At 31.4% G+C, this 20815-nt stretch overlaps 1 protein-coding gene and 1 long non-coding RNA gene across 3 annotated transcripts; both read right to left on the reverse strand.

Moving 5' to 3' along the window:
* Positions 1 to 4033: 4033 nt before the first annotated feature.
* On the reverse strand, positions 4034 to 6786 carry LOC123218349. 2 transcript variants are annotated; one of them, XR_006502677.1, is made up of 4 exons: positions 6572 to 6786; positions 5418 to 5615; positions 5193 to 5291; positions 4034 to 5059 (listed from the first exon to the last, which is right to left on the reverse strand). It is a non-coding gene; the product is annotated as an uncharacterized LOC123218349 (long non-coding RNA). The 2 variants fall into 2 exon arrangements; XR_006502676.1 differs by lacking the exon at positions 6572 to 6786 and having other exon boundaries at positions 5418 to 6544.
* A 2264-nt stretch (positions 6787 to 9050) lies between these two features.
* On the reverse strand, positions 9051 to 10806 carry LOC123219620 (IQ domain-containing protein IQM1-like). Its single transcript, XM_044641625.1, has 7 exons — positions 10619 to 10806; positions 10383 to 10500; positions 10199 to 10264; positions 9984 to 10072; positions 9807 to 9894; positions 9332 to 9664; positions 9051 to 9245 (listed from the first exon to the last, which is right to left on the reverse strand). Exons 1-7 carry the CDS (start codon positions 10804 to 10806, stop codon positions 9051 to 9053), a joined length of 1077 nt encoding a protein of 358 aa, XP_044497560.1.
* Positions 10807 to 20815: the final 10009 nt, after the last annotated feature.

Below are 20815 nucleotides of genomic sequence, written 5' to 3' on the forward strand. Positions count from 1 at the left end.
GGTGGTGGGGGGGTGTTGTGGGGTTGGTGGTCCAATTTGCAGTTCGGGGTACAAATTAAAAAAAATATATATTTCCAATCCAATGGAGAAAGTGATGTTCAATTATACTGGGAAACACCAAGACACATTATCATCACCATCTTTTAGCCTTGACAATTGCAAAGGAATCTTAATAATTCTGACTAAACACATAAAAGTTAGAGATTCCCATGATTTTCATATCAATGCACAATTTCACATAAAGAAGATGTGGAAAAAGAATGAGTTGATGATACCAACTTTTACAATATATATATATATACAAAATAAGGCTATTACACCCTTTTTTTCAGAGAATAAAAAACGTGAAGAACAGTTTACAATTAATCAAGAGAAAAGAGGATGTTAAGGACGCCGTTGTTAAGAATATGATTCTTTATAGTCTAATTTTTTTACTTTTCTCTCGACAGTATTTGTCCATGAGTACATACCTTACCTTTTACTTTTTCCCAGCGATGTTTTGAGCTACAACAAAACGTCGGTAACCCTACAAAGTCCCCACAATGGCTTTAACTTCTCGTCATGGCAACCCCTCAAAGAAAGAAATTTAAGCCCACTTGCTCCAAGTTGAAGAACCCTTATCATACTTTTTACTTTTCCTTTCCTCTCACCTCAAAATCACATCAAACTTTGACATACCCAAGAAAATTTTACAGCTTTTGATGGGAAATTTTTTGTTTGTTTTGTTTTTTTGGCTAGCTTCTCCACGTGGGAAGTTGATGAAATTTGATCATCTTGTTCTGTCGTGTACATGTAATCCATGCAATGTATAGAAGTCAAAACTTTAAAGACATGAAGATACTGTCTAAAGCTTCTCCATATATCAAACTTTAATAGTGAAATCGACCTGTTAACCATTTCACGTACTGTTTTTATGGTTAAAGATGTTCTCTTTTCCATTTCTTTCTATTGCTTTTTTATTTAGAAAGATAAATCATTTACAGTATACGTCCGGTGGGGATGATTTTGATGCCCCGTGGTCCTCGTTGTGACCGTGAATATCGGGACCATAATATATATACATGTTACTTCAACCACCATGATTTTTAATTCTTGGCCAAGGACTTATTTCCACCCAAAGTTTACTCTTTTCTCAAGTTTTCACTTATTATTTTTCAAAAACCCAAATACCCACTCATGAACTATTAAAATTAACCAAATCCGTTAATTTTAAAATTTGATCTTATTTTTCTCCCTAAACCCTAAAATCTAATAACTTTTTTTAAGTTTAAGTTTTGAAAAGTTACATATTCCCTCTTAGGATTTCAATTTTTTAGTGAATTTTTTGACAAATGGCGGCTTCTCCGACGCTCTCTAGACAATGTCTCTCCCTCTTTGGCACTGTCTCTCCTTCTTGGTCATTTCTCCCAATGTAGCTCATTCATTTGGATAACGAACTAGACTAATCATTTGTTCGAACAATGAATGATTCATCCAAATGAATTGTCTTCATATGGATGATTTGTCATTATCTAGATGAAGATAAAGTCAATTACGACTTTATCTTCGTCTGGACGACAACAAATTTTTCAAATGAGGACAATTCATCTCGTCTAATTTGTCATCTAAACAAATAAGCAACACCAAGAGAGATGGTCAGGATGGAAAGACAATGCCAGAGAGGAAGAGACATCATTGAGAGAGCATCGAAGAAGCCGTTATTTGCCAAAAAATTCACTGAAAAATTGAAACCCTAGGGGAGAATATATTACTTTTCAAAACTTAAGTTTGAGGAGAAATTGTTAGTTTATAGGATTTAGGGAATAAAATAAGATAAAGCTTTATTTTTTTTAATATCATTGGCTAAATAACAATTTTACTCCTAAAACCAATGGATTTAATTAACTTTAATAACTCATAGATGGATATTTAGGTTTTTAAAAGATAATGGGTGAAAACTTAGGAAAAGAGTAAACTTAGGGTGGGAATATGTCCTTTGGCCTTTATTTTTCTATTCATTTCATCCTCTAGGTACTATTCCAAGAAAGGAACGTTAACCCAAGTTTCATAGTTCCAAATTTTATAACAATACATCATATTTAGGATGCGTTTAATTTGGGTAACATTTTATATATTATAAAGATAAATTACCAAAAAGATTACTTAGTATAAGTTATTATTGTATTTGGTTTTTTATAATAAAAGAATAATAAGATATTATTTTACTTAAATGTTCTAAAAATCATTAGGCATAATTATTTTAAAATGTAATTTTCATGCTATTTATTATATTAATTGAAAATAAAGATATTTTTGTCATAAAAATAAGTAAAGATAAAATAGCAACAAAATTAAAATTACCTTATGATATTTTAATATGTAAGTTTTATATGATAATCAGATTATATTTTATATTATTCGTCATCTCATCATTGATAATAGAAAATTATCAAATTCTTTTATTTATAAAAAATACAGTAATATTAGTAATAAAAAATAAATTCTCATATTAATCTTTTAATACTGTGAAGTAAACACCCCATATAAAATGAAAGGTTATTTCTCTAACTTTCTTAAATGGTGCTTATGTTGCCCTCGAAGAAATCCCATTATCATATCAATTTCAAATCTTTTGTAAATATTATAAGTAGGTGTTTTATGTTACAAGATTGGCAATAATCAACCTCAATTTGTAGTCTCATATCCCTTGACTAATGAAGAAATCCACTAGTCTATACAAAGATAGTGTTATCCTAATAATTAATGCTACGTGCATACACTTCTAATATATAATTTGAATATATAGATGATGTGTTATCATATGATTAGATTTTATTTTATTTTTTATTTAAAATCATCTAATCACATGATAACACATCATTTACGTACCTAAATTATAAATTAAAAATATATAAGTATAGTTTTATTGTATTCTAATAATATCATATCGCTTTCCTTTGTATATATTAAGAGAATGATGACTATCAAAGAAATGCAATGCTTGGCAACAACATGGCATTATTCCAACATCATATTAGTTTCTTTCCTATACACTATAATTACATTGTTTTATGTACAAGAATTGCATATTGAACTTCAGTTTTCTGACACCTTATCCTAGATGGTAACAAATTCCCAGTTGGATTTTTCTCTCTGTTAATTAAATGTACAAGTGCAAGAATCTTGGCAATGATTTAGGTTGACCAAAGTCTAATAAAGCTTAATTATTGCTAATCACACGATTAGAATTTGAAACTCTTCATGTAAATAATGATTCAGAAGTTAGCTTGATGGATTTCCTTTGAAAATGGGAATTCAATTCAATTCTTTTAGCAGAAGCCTGTTCTTCACGCTGTTTCTGAGATGTGTTAGCCATTCCATTTCTGTGTATGATTGAGCTGCAACAGCTATTATTAGTGGTAGATGGCCAGCTCCAGTCAGTCTGGGACCAGACCAAAAAGTGTTGAAAACTAAATCAAATTCTTAATGTTTTCTTTTCTTTTTGGGTAATCAAACTATCAAGAAACAAAATATCATGGCTATTAACCCCACAATTTTGTTTGTGCTTGATTCTTCCTAAAATTATTAGTGTTTTTTGTATGTGGGAAACAGCTGATGAGATCCCATGGATCTCAGTGTCTGCTAAAAAGGCTTTGACAAATTTTATCGTAACGTGTTGTGCCATCCTGATTGCAAACTCTCAATAGGAACAAGAGAGTCCTTGCGTTAAAAGTCAAACTTCACTATAAAAACGGGCAGGTCAAGACACTCAGGTCATTTCCATATCCGAGCAACTGGTTGTGTTTTATGTGCATCGTCAGAGTGTTGAGGTTCTACATAAAATCAAACATGACTATAACTAACTGAAGCGGGCGATGCTTTCTTATTATGTAAGCATCTGTTTCAGACAGACTATGATAGGTTCTATCTTTAATGTTGGGCACCACTATGCCAAATCAAGAATTTGCAATGAAAAAGATGCCAGAAGTCTATTTTTCACTGCATATACAACCAAGGTGGATAGCATTCTTGAACAAATTATTATGAACTATCGTTAATCACAAAACAACAATTTCAACCTTTCATTTAATGAAGAAGATCCTACATGGATTAGTCAAAAGTTTCATCTCTCTTGAACAAAGCAAACCCAGAAGGTTGACTTTAATGCCTTCCACAACTTACCTGAAACCTTTTCAGATGAAGTCCTAGACTAAAAGAAAAGACTGGTATTATGGAAGCAACAGATTTCAAAATAATATGAACACAAGCAGTCCAAAATTCTATATAATACATGTATATGTATCTCAACCAGGATTCTAGTACTAGTTTCCACGCCTCAACATCAAGCCTTTGATGCAAAAGTAAAGACTGGTATCACAATTTGCAATGGGCAACAAGCTGTTGTGCTAAGCAAATTTTATCTCCCATGGCATCATTGATTCTTGAACCAGTCAAATTGACCCAAAGGCATTGGTGGGTACAAATTCTTGGACCAATTGGATGAAGGATCACAATTAGCACAGATTCTGTTATTATCTCCTTCAGAAAATGCCAATGGATTCCTATAAGAAGAGAACCTTGTAGTCTTTCTGCTTCGCTTTAGTTGATTCTGTGAGACTCATGTAGCTTGGTTTATGGTAATATCTATCTTCTGCTCCTTCCACCGTAAGAATATTGTCTGACACTGGAGTTAAAGATGCAGATGAAGATGAAGTTGAGGGTGAGGCCTCACCATATGGAGATTCAGAACTTGAGGAGAAGGATGAGTGAGTAATTTGACGTTCGGCACAGGTTTTAGCAGTGGCATTAACCCTTTCTCCTTTTACAGGGTAACGTTCAGAAGAACTGGAATATATATAACCCTGCAATATTATCTTCACTTTTTCGAGAAAAAAGAGTTGTCATCATCTCTGACAGGTCCATATGAATCTCTTCCAACAGCCGCTTTTTACCAAGGCTTGGTTGCCGTCCAACTGTCTAGCCAACTCCACTCCTGGTTGTTCTTGTCTAGCCTATGATGCTTGAGGGGCATTGCTGGCTTGTTTGCTCTTGAATTAGGACTAGCACATGATCTTGATCGCTGACAGCATCAAAATTATACAAATTCAAACTAAACATATCATAGTTATAAATAAGAATCTCTCTTTCTTCATCATGCAGAATTAACTAGAAATTCAGTTGACTAACTAGCTAATAATATAAAGAAAAAGAACCTGAGCATTTGCTCTCTCCCTCTTGATTGCTCCTTATTGCCTCAGTTTTAGTTTCACTCTAACTTCAGCTGCCATTCCAAGAATATTACACCATCCTTGCTGCGAAAAAATCAATAAGTCCATTCATGAGAACTGAGAATATCATCAAAATTTGTTACTTAGCATATATAACACACAAAGCAGAATCGTATAAAACCAAATCAACTGTTCCTTGTGTGACATTACCTCAGCCAGCTTAGTTGGCTTAACCTGATCAGCAGCTCTTCAGAAGATACTTTCACAGTCCTTGCCTGTACATGACACTGAACTCAAAGAAGAGATTGCATGCACCTCTGTGCCACAGCAGCTTGCTTCCGCACCTGCCTCCCATGAAAATAGCTTGAAGCCTCACCACTGCTTTCAAGACCTCAAAGCTTGTCTTCCCTGCAATTATTTCATAATAACTTAAAATTCTACACGCAAAAGAATAAAATCATTATGCCAGTTCAATTAGATTGGAAATTTTGAACCCAACATCAGATGGTACAAAGTGGCATATCACAAATGAATGAAATACTCTCCAATCCATAATCAAACAATGCTAAGATTATTTGAAGATCACAGTCAAATATAATTGGTAAAGCGACTTGCACATCCTTCTTCTTAAGACCAGAAAAGCTACTTTTTAGGCCAAACGTTCGAATGGTTGGTACTTGAAGGTAAAACTGTTTAGGTCAGGCGTTGGCTGGTCGCTTAGAAATAGAGGAAATATATATACAAAACAAAACATAAGCGCAAACCAACATTTCCTTTTGGTTTTCCTTCCAGATGTACCCCAAAGACAATTAAGCGAAATAAACTATCAAATACCTAAGGATAGAGTTTCTTTTTACCATTTCTAAACTATTATTTGGCAACAAAACAATCTCACACTATGAAACCTTCTGCAAGAGATACCAAGCACATAAAAATAACAATGAAGCAACTCAATGGTAGACAAAAGTTCCCCCTCACCGAGGCAGAAGCCAACATTAGGAAATCTCTGTCTTCTCAGTTAAACTCTCATCTAGAATTTACAATCAAAGCTCTAACCACTATGAAAACAGACAGCTCGAATGATATGTTAATTGATGCTAACATCACTCATCAAGCACTAAAAATTTTTGGTATTGTTACCCAATCAACAGGCTTTTAGTAATACCACACAATATCATTTTACTTATGCACAATATCACATTACTTACATTCAACATAAAAATTAAAAAATCTAAATTTTACACATTGTGATATTAATAGAATACAACGCGTGAATCATAAGTATTATCATTCTCATTTTTTTTAATTAATTTAGTTAACTGCAAAAATAATAATAATAATAATAAAAAAAAAAATTTAACAACAAGCCTCGAAATGCTGTGTGGATGCGAATTGAAACCCCTTTTGCCTAGCCATCTTGAAATTTTTGGGGGCAGCTCTAACCACAGCCGCAAATGCATAATCAAAATCAGACCGCTCTGAGGCTGCCACATGGCCTCTCTTTGATGAAGGTCCAAACCCTTCTGATGGACTACTCCATGGCCTCCACTTCTTCCTGGTGTTGCTGTCATACACTTTATCCTGGAAAAAAAAAGGATGATCAAAATAAAAACAGCGAAAACATAGAAAAGCAGAAACAAAAATACTTCTTTTTGCCTTGCCTGGTCTGAAGTTTGAACCTTTTTGTAAGTGATTAGTGATCTCAGCCACTTTCCAGAAACACCCTGAAAAGTTCGATTCTTTAAGAGAAGAAGAAACAGAAGGGTTTCAAAAAACAGTTTTTTGGCAAAAGAAAACTACTTGTACGAGTGGGAAAAAAAAAACGAAGATTTGGCAAGCAACCTGTGTTTTTAGAAAAGGGGATTTGTTCTTTAGTAACGGAAAAATTACAGTATAAGTTAAGAGAGGACGTGTTTCAAAAACTATTTTTGAAAACAGAACTTGATATAAAAAGCTCCAGTAGAGTAGAGTACTTGCACTGAAAGATCAGAGTAAGAGTTAAATTGAGATTGTTTGAGATAGCTGTATTTAGGAATGAGAAGTTAACAACAGAAGCTGGAGGAGATTGGCTGATTGACAGGGGAAGTACTACAGAATTTGACAACAAAAGCTGGAGACTGCAGTGTTTGTGATAAAGTATCAGAGTAGTTTTAGAAATGAGAAGTGTTTTGAAAAACTGTTTTCTGAAAACAGAATTTGACTGTAGAAGCTGGAGAGTGGCAAATTGTAGTAGTGGAGAGGGGAAGTGTTTCGAAAAATCAGAGTGCACAAACGAAGAGAAGTGTTAAAAAAAAAAAAAAATTAACAGAAACTGGAGAGTGTGTTGTTTGAGAAGGGGAGTGGAAAGAAGAAAGTTTTTGGGTAAAACAGAAGTGTTTTCTGGCAGTAAAAAGGGGCAGCAAAAGCTGAAGAGACCCTTGGATACAGAAGTGTAAATTTTGAAATTCGAATTTAATAATAATAATAATAATAATGATATATTTTTTTAAGTATATGATTTGACGTAATAATAGATAATTTGACCACCAAAGCTAAAGAAAACAACAAATGGAAGAAGAAACTGAAGCAATAATAATAAGCACAAGCCAAGCAGGGCCACACGGAAAGAAGCCCCAGCTCTGCCACAAAAAGATGAAGACTAAAAACAAGGAGCCAAAAGCTATGGAGAGAGACAAAAATATTGATCCAATCTTTTACTTCATCTAAAATAGACCTAAAAATTCATCATTTCAAGAGATAAAAATTATTATGTCTGAGAAATGGAAAACTATACAAGCGAAAGAATTATGGAAATCCCTAGTAATAAAAAAATCCTTAAAGAGATAGAAAATAATAAATAAATTTGATTTAAACAAGATTCCGTATTTAACAATGGTCAGTTGTCTCCCCCACAGTCTCAAATTCCATAACCATTTCAAAAACTCAAAAATCTCTTTTCCACAAGAAACTTCACCCACCTTGAGTTACATTCATTTTGTCGACCAGCCAACATTGCAAATTTCTCCTGAACTCTATCATGATGGGAACCATGATAGACCTTCAAGAAGAGATATTGTTGTTTTGTTGGTTTTCTTGTTGTATTGGCCTTTTTAACTTTATATAGATTATGTGATATCTTTCTTGCCAGAAGGGGGGAGCAATGATTGTTTCTGGGTTATTTTTCATAGGCCATTTCGTTCTTCTTGTTTATATATACACTAAAAAAAAAAATCAACATTGCAAATTTCTTCTTAAAATATTTATATATATAATTAACAAACATATACTGATTTCAGCTGGTTTGGGGGAGGTTTCGACTCTTGAAATTGCTCTCAATATGAGCTACAACCAGCTTTCTTTATGGCTATGCTGATTTGGGCAATAACGGGAGAAAGAAGTTCAAAAGGCAAAAGAGATGTGAGATTAGGCTTTGCGGGAAGAAAGGAGAAAGAAAGAGAGAGCAAGATCGGAATTAGTGAAGGAGAAGAGAGCAGTAGTACGTGCCGATTAAATTACCTTGTTGTCTTTGTACATTTAAGCCTAACAAACGAAATTGATTGATAGATGAGAAAATAAAATTTTCAAATTCCAATCATTTCATACAAGATAGGATGAGAAATATCCATTTAAATGGATCTTTCTTGATGTGTATACTAAAAAATGTAAAAAAAAAAAAAAAGACATTTTCACTGACAATTCTCAAAAGCACAACAACCTGTGTTGATTTGGCTCTTTTATTTTGTATTTGTTCGACACACATTAACATAATCTTATTAATCAGAGCCTAATTCCTTAGAATTAGAAAGATGAATTGGTTTAGTTAGTCCTAAGCATGCAAGTGTAGTAGGAGAGGAATTTAGTTTTTTAACAATGGCAATCCTCTGAGCCTGCTGCTGATTCTTCCAGGACTTTCATGGATTCTTCATCTTTGTTCATCTCATTTGCATGAGCTTTTGCCTCATCGATGGATTCATGAGTTAATACTACAGACTCTTCTGATTTGCTAGGCTCCTTGATTTCTATAACTTTAGGGGCGATATCTTCGTCAATATCAAATTTCTGCATATACCAACAAAAACCAGAACCATTAATATTAAAATTATCCTATTCGATTAGAAAGGAAATATCAAGTGCAATTTAATTACCTTGACATTCGTCAAGTCTATGTGATGATCCTCTAAGAAGCTGCAAAATTCCTTGAAATGTTCTTCTGTTGGACGATAATGACCACTTAATGGCCATATAGCCTGGAGGATGCCATTGTGCGCAACCAATCTCCCAGATGCCATTGTGGCAGCCCCAGCAAGAAAACTTGAGTGCTGAAAGAAGCCTTTCTTCTTCTCCCCAACATAAAAGTCCTTTGAGGTACCCAGCACAAAAATCCACTGAGAACTTTTGGGCGTATCCACCAAAACCCTAGATTGTTTGTAAACAAGCTTTCCCTTCTCCATAATCACTTCATATGCCTCCCTCTCTTTCTGCATTATCCCCATCATCAACAAAAACAGTTTAACTGAATTTTACCCTTTTAATGGTAATTAAACTAAGAGGTTGCCAATATATATAAAGTTTATAAGAGAGTATGTATGTATGTATGTATGGATGCATGGATGTGCTTACAGGTCCAAGATATTTGATGCATTGAAGCTGTAAATTAGCTCTTGAACACTTCTCAAGGCTGACGTCTTTGCCATCTCCAATGTCCAACCTTATTTTCACAACGTAAATAATGATATCTAAAAGAACTAAACGGTGAAATACTTAAAATTATAGGAAGTAATTTTCTTGTTTGATTACCAGTAGAAGAAAGGCTGATTGCTCTCACTTTGTCGCCAGACATCATAATAAGGGTAGAGATTGCCGCCATAACGATGCAGTGGATCAATCTGTAATGTTAACATATATAAATTAACGTTAATTAATAATGTAAGGTGAATGAAGATCATCAAAATATTATGTTAATCAATTGGAATTATATAATAAAATAGGGAATGTTTTGTTTGTGAACTCACAGCTTCAAGCCAGTGCAATAAAACTAATTTCTGAGCCTTCTCATCCTTGGATGAACCTTTTCCAATCTGCAAAATATTCAGCAGACAATATAATTTAACTGTAATTTTCTCAATAAGATATCTGTTCTATTCAAGACTTCTTTTGTGAATTCAAATTTGTAATCTATAATTAATTAATTTCTACCTTGGCTGCCCTAATGCTAGCCCTTTCCCATTTGGAAACAGCAGTTTCTGATGTATGCTCAGCTGTAAAGAATGACAGAGAACTTCGTCTGAGAGCTACACACTCCATTTGTTTCCACCTGCAACAACAAAAAATCCAAAACCAAACTCATAATAGTCAGCAATTTATCATTAGAATTAATCAGCATTAATTTTTCTATGAGATTATTAAAGAGAGAAACTAAATTAATTACAGACCATAGCGCCCCATTAATAACCACAGCAATATCAGTTTTAGCTTTGTCATCCCTAATGAGGGTGTCATTCTTGAAGGCTGAAACCTCAGTTGTTTGTAGCTTTAGTTTTGCGAGATTAATGGTTATGTTTTCTAGCGCAGGTAATTCATTAGCCAACTCTCTTTTCTTAAAGCTTATGATAGCTCTCATCTCTGTCTCCCTTTGATGATGCCGATCGCTTGGCTCCAAGTTGACAGGTTTCACACTATTTATCTGTTAAAGAAAAAGCATATATATTTTGCCACTTGGAATTTCGTTGGATGATGAGAAATAGAGAGAAGAAAACATGTATAATGATCAATACTAAGATCAATATTTTTATTAATCTTTGCTCTTAGAATGCACATAGAATAAGAGTATTCTCACTTTTTTTTTTATTATATTGATAAGATCAATGTATATCCTCGTTTTTTAGTATACAATCGGATACTTAAATGATTTGTTATTATATAATTGAATATTATTTTATTCTTATTTTAAAATCATCAATGACACATTATTTATCATTTAAATATCAGACTGGATTATCAAAACTGAGCTCACATAATTATATATATATATATATATATATATATATATATATATATATATATATTACACAAATGAATTATATAAATTTTCTAACCTGCTATATGCGGAATCAATCGATTCAATGAAAATTATTATACCTCGAAGCTCTTCTGTAGTATGCTTGAGAAATGAAGTTAGCTAGCTAGTTTTCAACACCCTTTCTGCACCAATATCTTTATCTATATATACTACAAACCACATAACCTCGAAGAGACTTTTATCTAGGAAGGTTTAATTTTCTGTGTAATTTTCACCGTCAAATACGCAAGACGGCAAGTTCTTACTAATTTTGTAGAAAACCCTAAACCCATTGTGACTTTGCCCCTTGAATTCAGCTGTTTGAACGGAGAAAAGAAATCAGACTGACCCTGAAAATACCTCGAAGCCGCATGCATGTAAGCATGAGAGTTTGAGAACTTTTAACGGTTCAAAGTTTCACACATTTTATTATTAATTATATGAGGAAAAAAGGAAAAGGGGTTTGATTAAAAGGTTTGATTTAATTAATTAATCAATAACATATTAATATATTGATTTGGAAGAGAAAAAGGAGGAAAGTTTGACACAAACTTCACGAATACGAGAAAACAAAAGTAAAATGTCTTGACCTCAAGAGGTATTGACACAAACTTGACCCCAATCTAGTATAAAAATAAATAAATAAATAACCAACAAGGACTAGGTCAGCTTTTCTGAAACCTACGAAAGATTATTGCAAATACACTGGAGTTAAAAAGAAAAGCTTATTATACTCTTTGTATTACAGATCCACCAAATTATTGACTGTAGTGTACTTCAGATTACAAAGGCAACTGTGTCACAATCAATCTCGTTTCAAAACTTTGACATGGGCGACGTGAATTAGGTATTATTAGTAGTATGAAGAGTTCAATGAAAATTTAGGTCAACAAAAGGATTCAATCTTGATCCCTTACCAAAGACTTCAAATGCCAAAATCAAGGGTACATGTGTGGCAGATTAATTCTCTTTGATAGATTGCGAAAAAGGTGATGCCCATTTTTCACCTTTTTTTTTTTTTGCCGGATTGACAAGTTTTCACCCATGAATTTTAAAAATAATATTTCTCAATTTTTTTTGGAGTTTATCCAAAATTTTCTATTATATTATGTAATAACACATATAAATATATATTTATTTATATAATCAAAATAAGTCTATATAGTATTATTTTTAGCTATACAATAAAACTATACATATTTACTTTAAGTATATAAATAAATACATATTTATATGTGTTATCTTTTGATTAGGTGATTTTAAATTAAAGATAAAGTAATTTTCAATCATGTGATGACATATATAAATATGTATCTATTTGTATACTCAAAATGAGTACAAATAATATTACTCTTAACTATAAGGAAACATTTGGTTTAATTAATGTTTTATTACTAAAAATTACAAAAATTGTCTTAAAGATAGATTATTTAAAAGAGTATTGGGTATAAGTTATTACTATATTTGATAAAATTTAATAGATATAAATAATTATTATATTTGATTAGAGATAATTAAAAAATATTAAGATATTATTTTACTTAAATACCCTTAATATAATTATTCTAAAATATTTTTCATGTTATTTATTATATTAAATAAATATAAAATTATTTTGTCTTAAAAAATTAATAAATTATAATAAAATCAAAATTATCTGGATAATTTTTTATATCTAAGATAAAGATAGTAATCAAATTATCGCTTATATTATATATTATATCATTATTAGTAATAAAATATTATCAAAATTTTTTATTACTTGTCTACCTATTATTTCATAATTAATAATAAAAAATTATTAAAAAAATTTATTAATATAAATAATAAAAAATATAATTTTAGAGTGATATTTTCACCACTATAAACAAACGCCTCTAAAGGGTTTTAAGATAATTTTAAAAAGATAAAACTAAAAAAAAAATTATTTAATCTCATTCATCATTTTTCCTTCCTTTCTTCCTTTGTTTCCTCTTCTTCTTTCTTTTCGGTGAGTTTTCTTCTTCTTCTTCTTTTTTCTTTCTTTCTTCCATTTTTCTTTCTTTCTTCTTCCGATTTTTCTTTCTCTCCCCCTCTCCTTCCTCGGAACCACCCTATTAACCCCCTCCTATACTTGACGTCGCCTCCTGGACATCTTGTTCAATTTTGACTAGTCCTTAACGTGAATGTCATCATTTTCCAACTCTCTCTATCTCTCCCTCTATTTCTCGTAATCAGTTCAACTCTCCCTTGATCAACGCAATTAGTAAAAAACATGGGCATAGACAAAATGATTCCGTTCAAAATATTCCATCTCGAATCAGCTAGCTGTCACCTCAATCTAATTTAACATTCCCCAAACTCGATGTCTCTCATTCTCCTTCGACCGAACCTCCATTTCCATTATTTTCTTTGTCCCTTTTTTTCGACTTGAATCAATTGATTTGTGTTAGTTGATTATGACTTAGATATTTTTTCTGTATTCAAATTTTATAATCCCTTTTTTCACAAATATATTTTTTACTATTTATAATCTTATAACCATATAATTCTTGTACTAGTTTTTTTCATTTCCATGTTTACTAACTTAAGGGATCAGGGGTTGAAGGTGTTAGAGAATTTTTTGTTTCTTTCATTTTGGGAAAATCAAAAATTCAAAGTTCTCTGTTTTTTCTTTCATTTTCTACTTATTATACAAATTCAGGATTTGTTTCTTACGGGGCGTGAATTATAAGTATTACATGACAAAAAATAATCAAATTCTTATAATGAAAATTATAAATTTATGTACTTTTACTATATGAATTGGCACCATTTATAAGAAAGAGAATGTTAATTAAACATCGAAAACAACTAGAAAAACTCATAGAAGAGACGATGTTATTGGAAGGAAAACAAAGCTAACAATAAATGTGAAATTATTTTTCATAATAACAATCAATTTTATAATCATCATGTAAATTTTTATACCATTTTTTTAATAAGATAAAATGTTATGTTGTATATTTTATTAATAATAGGTTGAGGTAATTTGATAAAGAAATTAAAATGATGAAAACACATTAAAAAGTGAAAATAATAGATAATTTTGAGTCAAATTGGATCCGATCGGGTTAACTCGAATATTAAATAGTTGAGTTAAAGTTAAAAAATTTCAATATGATTTTAATTCAGATTTAGTTAGAATTGAAGGCTTTTGACACAAAATTCAAACTAACATGACCTAATAACACAAATTGTCAGTTCCAATCATCTACTAATTTTCTTTCAATATTTTTAAATTTTACCAAAATAACAAAGACCAAATGACTATTTCCCACCAATGTTTGATGAAACAACAAATTTTAATTCTTTAAATTTCAAAAAGTTAAATTTTCACTCGTTCTCTACTTATATTAGTGAATCTGTTAAATATTTTTTTGAAATAACCATATTTCCCTTCTATTGAAATTATAAAATCGTCATTGCCACCTAATATGACTATCAAGTTACCAAAATATCCTTACTAATTTAAAATTTTATCACTTAAACTCCTAAAAAAAATTAAAACTCTGAGCAATTTTAATTAAAATATTATATTTTGATTTATTTTTTGTAGAGGCATGCAAAAAAACCAAACCAAAGCCGAAACCTCATACACTTGGCTTTTGGTTCCGATTCTAACCTAGAACCAATCTACTATAAGAAAGTTCTGATTCCAATTTTATGAACCCAGTCAGTTCTAGTTCCACCTTAGGAAAAATCCAAAACCAATCACAAAGTAGAATCTCTATGAATTGCGAATCTTAAATCATAATAGATCAAATGAAAAATCTAATTCATGTATTTGGATTCAGAAAAAAATACAAATACAAAAGCAGTGTGTAATGAAAATCAAGATATAAGAAGCATATCTACTCTGCTTTTTTTTAATCTACTTAAATTTCTTGGCTGGCTCAGCCAGTTCATCCATCCAATTCCATTTCTCTTCAAACTATAGATAGCTACCATCTCATTCCTAACTTAACTCTCTCATCAACCAATCTCATATTTTCTGTGTTTTTAATTATAAGAACCCAATAGATAAGGGAGAAGTACCTTCCATGAGTTAGATCAAGCTAATTTTATTTTTGAGATATTGAATTTTTTGCCCTAAAATGGACTCATTTATACATTTATACTATATTTTTTATCGTTTAAACATTTTTACCATTTTATGTATTAGAATACCTAAACTGTTCTTGTCTTTAACTTTATAAAAATTTATCTTTATAATTTCATGTAAAATATAATTTATTATTGTTTAATATTATAATTTCATATTGTTATATTGTTTCAGATGAAAAAAGGAGGTCGTCGATATGGGAGATGGTGGCCGGAAGGATGAAGAAAAAATTTGGAGAGGGAATATGACTTTTTAAAGTTAAAAAACTTTAGATAAAGATGAAATTATTAGTTTTTAAAATTTGAAAAGAAAAATATAATAAATTTTATATTTTTGTAATATTATTAATAAAATAATGATATTTTCTCTATTTTTAATAAAAATTTTAATAATAATTACTCATAAATAAAACTTTAAATTTTTTAAACTCGGTGAATATGATTTTAAGAATATCTGCCCAACTTATGAGACAGATAAATTTGTGAGATAGAGGAAGCCAAATCATGGAGCTAGCATGGTACCACATTTGTTCACAGGAAAGTGATAAATTACGCCAAAATTTAAGGAGGAATCTACCATCAAGTACTAAAATTCTTCTTGGCTGGAGCCGGACATAAACACAGTCTAGCTGACTTTTGTAAACATATTCCTTTCTGTAATTTTTCCTACATTTGTTCTGTTGTTGCCCAGCACAGAATTTACTTGCAGAAGAAATCAATGCTCTGGATTTATTGTTCCGGTCACGTTATTTAAATTTAAAGAGGTAAAAAAATTTTAGTATTTTAAATTATAGAATTTGAAATATAATACAGGTTCTGGGTAGGTTTCATTTTCTGTGGGGTCAATTTTAGGTAAAAACTAATTTTATAGGTTCTAGATTTCGGTTCTTATTTTTAAGAGCCAATCAATTCTGGTTTTGGTTACATAAATTTTCATAGGATACTCAAACTTATTCATCCTTAATTTTTTGTTATTGTAACTTTTAATTTTTGAAACTATTAATGGTATATTAAAAAATTTTAAATTTTTAAAATACCCCTACACATTTTTGAATTTCCAAAACCCCCTAATATATTTTAAAAACTGTATTTTTTCCTTAAAGTTTTGAAAAGAAAATTTTTCTTAAAAACAGGAAAAGGAGAAAATTGAGAGAAAAAAAGAAAAATCTTTAGCATAATTCACTAATATAAATAAATGACCAATGAAAATTTGGTTTTTTAAAACTTAGTGGGTAAGAATTATTATCACAACAAACCTTGGCAGGGGAAAGTCTTTGGGCCAATAAGAAATGTAAATTGCCTGCATTGAATGCCTAAGTTGGAAGACCAACAAAATACGTTTGGTCAGCATCTCAATATTTCAACTAAGAATTTGCTTACTCAATAAAAATGAAGACAAAATTCCATAATTCCCATTAAAAAAACATGCATCATTTTGAAAAAGAAGAAAATTTACAAAACAATATGGCTTTTTTTTCTAACCCAAAAAGAAGAATTGAAGTCAAGAATTAGACTTGTACTCACTCGAAATTCTATGATCTCATTACTCCAAAAAAAGCATGAAACGTGTAGGTATATCTTTTCTTGCTCATTTGGGGCTAGGCATGAATAATTTAGATTAATTCAAAGCATAGATTGGCCAATTTGGAAATCTTTATTTTAAAGTAGTATGTTATTTTGGAACCAGACCAAAGATAGTACACATCTTTGTAAATGGGACATATGATCAAAGATTGTTACTCACTCTATTATTCCTTAAATCTTTTTGATTAAAATAGTGACATATTTTATCTATTTTCTAAAGAATAGTATTATGTTTATAATTTTATATATAAATAATAATGTGTTATTACGTGATTAAATAGATAAAATAGTATTTAATCATGTAATAACGTATTATTGTTTTTATATATAATTTTATTGTTTATTGATTGATCAAGTTTTGACGAGTCTCCGCACATATTTTATTGGGTTCAAAATTTTCGGCCTTCTCAGAAGCCCCACTGTGCTTCCTCCTCCTTCATGAAACAAAATTTTCTTGAAGAAACTTCAGCGGCAGAACAAAAACCAGCCTATCATTCGTACACTTCAGGTCCACGTATACTTCCTTTGTGTTTCATTTTAAGCTCTAAAGTTAGCTCCTTCTGAGATATTGATCATTTTAACTCCGAACAAGACTGTTTTTTTTCCCCCTAGTTGTTTCTTGCACCATGATCCCCATTCAAAAAATCTTTTTAGTGGGTATTTTTCATATTATTCTGATTCGTTTGCTCTGAATTTTGTTGAGGTATTGAAAATGCAATCTTAGTGAAGACAAAAGTCAAAATTCCCATCTTCTGATCGATGAAAATGTGAAAGAAAAATTGCAAAATCACCAAACATATTAGAAAGAGCCAAGGAAGAGACTAAAGCTATATAAGTCAACATGATAAATAACCACGCCACACCAAGGAAACTCATGGGATAAGTGATGTGTGATGACATTGATGAGAAGTCCAGGGGTGTCTCAAAGCGTCAGAGAGAGATTGAGGCCCTCTTTGAAGTGGTTCATCCTAAGAAATGATCTAGTAGTCATGAGTCTTCTTCAATGTAAGTCACAGATTATGTGGCTTCTGTATTCTTGATGATGCTTCATTTATCCGATGTGCATCTTTGATGAAAATGTAATCTAGATTATGTTTCAATTGTTCCCTTTAAGAATTTACTGTATAATGCTCTTTGTTTATATGTGCTACTTTCCTTACTGCATCGAATCCTGAATTTAAAATTTATCGATAATATATCAAATTCATAACTTTTATTTATTTAATGTAGTAACTTGTACTATTAATTACTGAAACCAAATTTTCACTTATTTAAGTTGATAGTTGAAGAGTTTCTCAAATAATAATAATAAAAAAATTATTAATATCTTGAATGGAATCAATCTAGTAGTTTGCCAGACGTTGGCTTTGTTATTTACTTGCGTAAGCGTGACTAGCTTGCCAAGTCAACTATTCTATTCGAGCTGCCTTCCATTTCCAATTTCTAATGTCCTTGATTGATGCAAATAACTATTTTGTCATGAGATAGCTTGCAATCTTGCTTAGAGCCACTACATAAGCTTAGATTCCTTTTAAACTACCTCCATTCTTATCATTCCCTTTTTCCCATTCAAGTTTTAATCTAATTTCAAAAATATATATATGACAATTCAAAAACTCAAACATCCGTCCATCCTTAAATTTATGTTAAAATTGTCATTAAATATAAGGATAAACTTATCATTTTAATAATAATATTAAAAAATATATAATTTTATCTCATTTTCTCTCCCTTTTCCCTTCTCCCTTCAAAATCCATTGGTTTTCTTGTCTCCGCTGATGGCCACCATCTTCGTCCTCCCTTTTCCCTCTGTCACCGTCGACGCTTCTAATGACAGGTGAAGAAGCTTTAGCTGATGATGAATCGAAGAAGCTCCAGATCCATCTTATTTCTATAGAATCAACCGCAGTCCATCGTGTTTTTGTCATCTTCTATCATTGGCTTGCCCATTGTTTCAATCTTCTAGATGTGGTCGTCAATTTCAACCGATGAAGTTGAATCAACAGCCTTGTCAATTCTATGGACGAAGACGATTCTTCGTTGTCCAGATGAAGATGAGTCTAAAAGAAGAGAAAGAGATAGTCGGATGATGTTGATTGTCAGAGAGGGAGCGGTTTCATTGAAAAATCAAAACCCTAGGGGGAAAAGTGAATTTTTTAAACCTTAATTCTAGAAAAATTTTGTTAGTTTTTCAAACCAAAAGGGGGAATAAAATATAATTTTAATTATTTTAAAAATACTAATAAAATAACAATTTTACCCTTAATCTTAATAGAATAATAGACTAAACTTTGGATGAATATTTAAGCTTTTAAATCATCACAGATATATATTTGTCTTTTCATCAAAACTTAAGCCTTTGGCCTTACAAAATAGCTAAAGGGGAACTACACCAATCATTCTGAATCCATATCTGTCAAATTTCATTCAAGCATGTTGGCGTTTTTCAAAGGAGTTTATTGGTGTGGAATTCTTTCATAAATTCCTAAAGCAAGTGATGTTTATTAAACTTTTATGACTTGCTTTAGCATTCACTGACATGGAAAAAAGAATATATATAATAGCAGATCTGCCTCAAGTGCCCTTGGTTTATCCAATCCAACTGTTATTGTAAATCTGCATGCACAAAGTGGTGCTTGGATGAAGAATGTCTTTCAATAAGCCAAAATGCTCAAAGTGCATATTCTGTTTTGTCCTACACTTCTGTAATAACTAAGTAATGAAGCACTGATCACTCTCTTTCTCTTTTCAGTTTCAAGAAATGACTGACTGAGATGTCATATCACAGTGCAGAAACAGTACATTGAATGATCAAATCATTCTACCTGGCACAATTATCAATGAAAAATTTGCAGAACAAAAACCAGTATATTTTCAAACTTGTCATCCCCATCTTCCAAAAACTCCTAAATTTGCCAGTCAGAGACAGACTAACTGAATGGCGCCATCAAATTTCCTGATTTCATCCTTTGCTTCCATGCTTCACTTTCTTGGCTCACACCTAAAAATGTGTAAGTAATAGAATGATTCTCTTAGCTTCTTCATTTTTTAAACCTGCAGCCAGTTTATGATGCAACCTGATAATCAAAAGGAGTGACTAGTTATTAAGGATGCACAATCTGGACCACATTTTTAATGGTTATCTTGTTTGATTTCCAAACGAGTGGATGAGATTTGATAACCAAGCTTAGAGTGTTCCTCACTTAGCAACCTGCAGAAGCTGCTTATGGATGTTATTCCCTTCTTGAATAAAACAAAGGCCAAAGGACTAATTCGAATTCGCACCCAAGGTATAATGAAATTCCGAAATCTCATTTTGTAATTTTTTAAAATTTAAATATCCACTTATAAACTAAAATTTGTTAAAATTTTTAGTTAAATAAAAAATAATGTCGTTATTTAATAATATTATTTAAAAAATAAAGGTTTATATCATTTTATTCTCTTAATTTAGAAAACTAACAATTTTTCTCTAAAATTAAGTTTTGAAAAGTCACATTCTCTCCCCTGTCTAGTAGGGATGGCAACGGGAAGGGGCGGGGAAGGGATCTCAATCCCCGTCCCCATAAAGGATATCAATCATCGTCTCCTCTACGAGGATGAAAATGATTTTCCGTCCCCTCTCCACAAAGAAAAAAACCCCTCCTCATCCCCTCCCCATCCCTGCGGGGAAAAATCCCCTTCCCGTAGCCAAAAAAAAAATCATTTTTTTTACCTTCTAAACACAATATAAATATATTAAATAATATAATTAAATAAAATTAACATTAATCCATTATTTCAAATATCACAAATATAAAAGGATGGAAATGGGGGCGGGGAGGGGACACATGTATCCCCATCCCCGGCCCGTCCCCGATTATAG

The sequence above is a fragment of the Mangifera indica genome, chromosome 6 (assembly GCF_011075055.1).
Source record: "Mangifera indica cultivar Alphonso chromosome 6, CATAS_Mindica_2.1, whole genome shotgun sequence".
NCBI classification, from domain to species: Eukaryota; Viridiplantae; Streptophyta; class Magnoliopsida; order Sapindales; family Anacardiaceae; genus Mangifera; species Mangifera indica.

What these genes read in the sequence shown, in the direction of transcription:
- LOC123219620 (XM_044641625.1), bottom strand. Translation starts at nt 10,806, where the DNA reads ATGAGAGCTATCATAAGCTTTAAGAAAAGAGAGTTGGCTAATGAATTA. An exon ending in TATTGCACTGGCTTGAAGCT is followed by an intron (nt 10,073 to 10,198) that starts GTGAGTTCACAA and finishes TTAACATTACAG; the next exon opens with ATTGATCCACTGCATCGTTA. An exon ending in GCATCAAATATCTTGGACCT is followed by an intron (nt 9,665 to 9,806) that starts GTAAGCACATCC and finishes GGGATAATGCAG; the next exon opens with AAAGAGAGGGAGGCATATGA.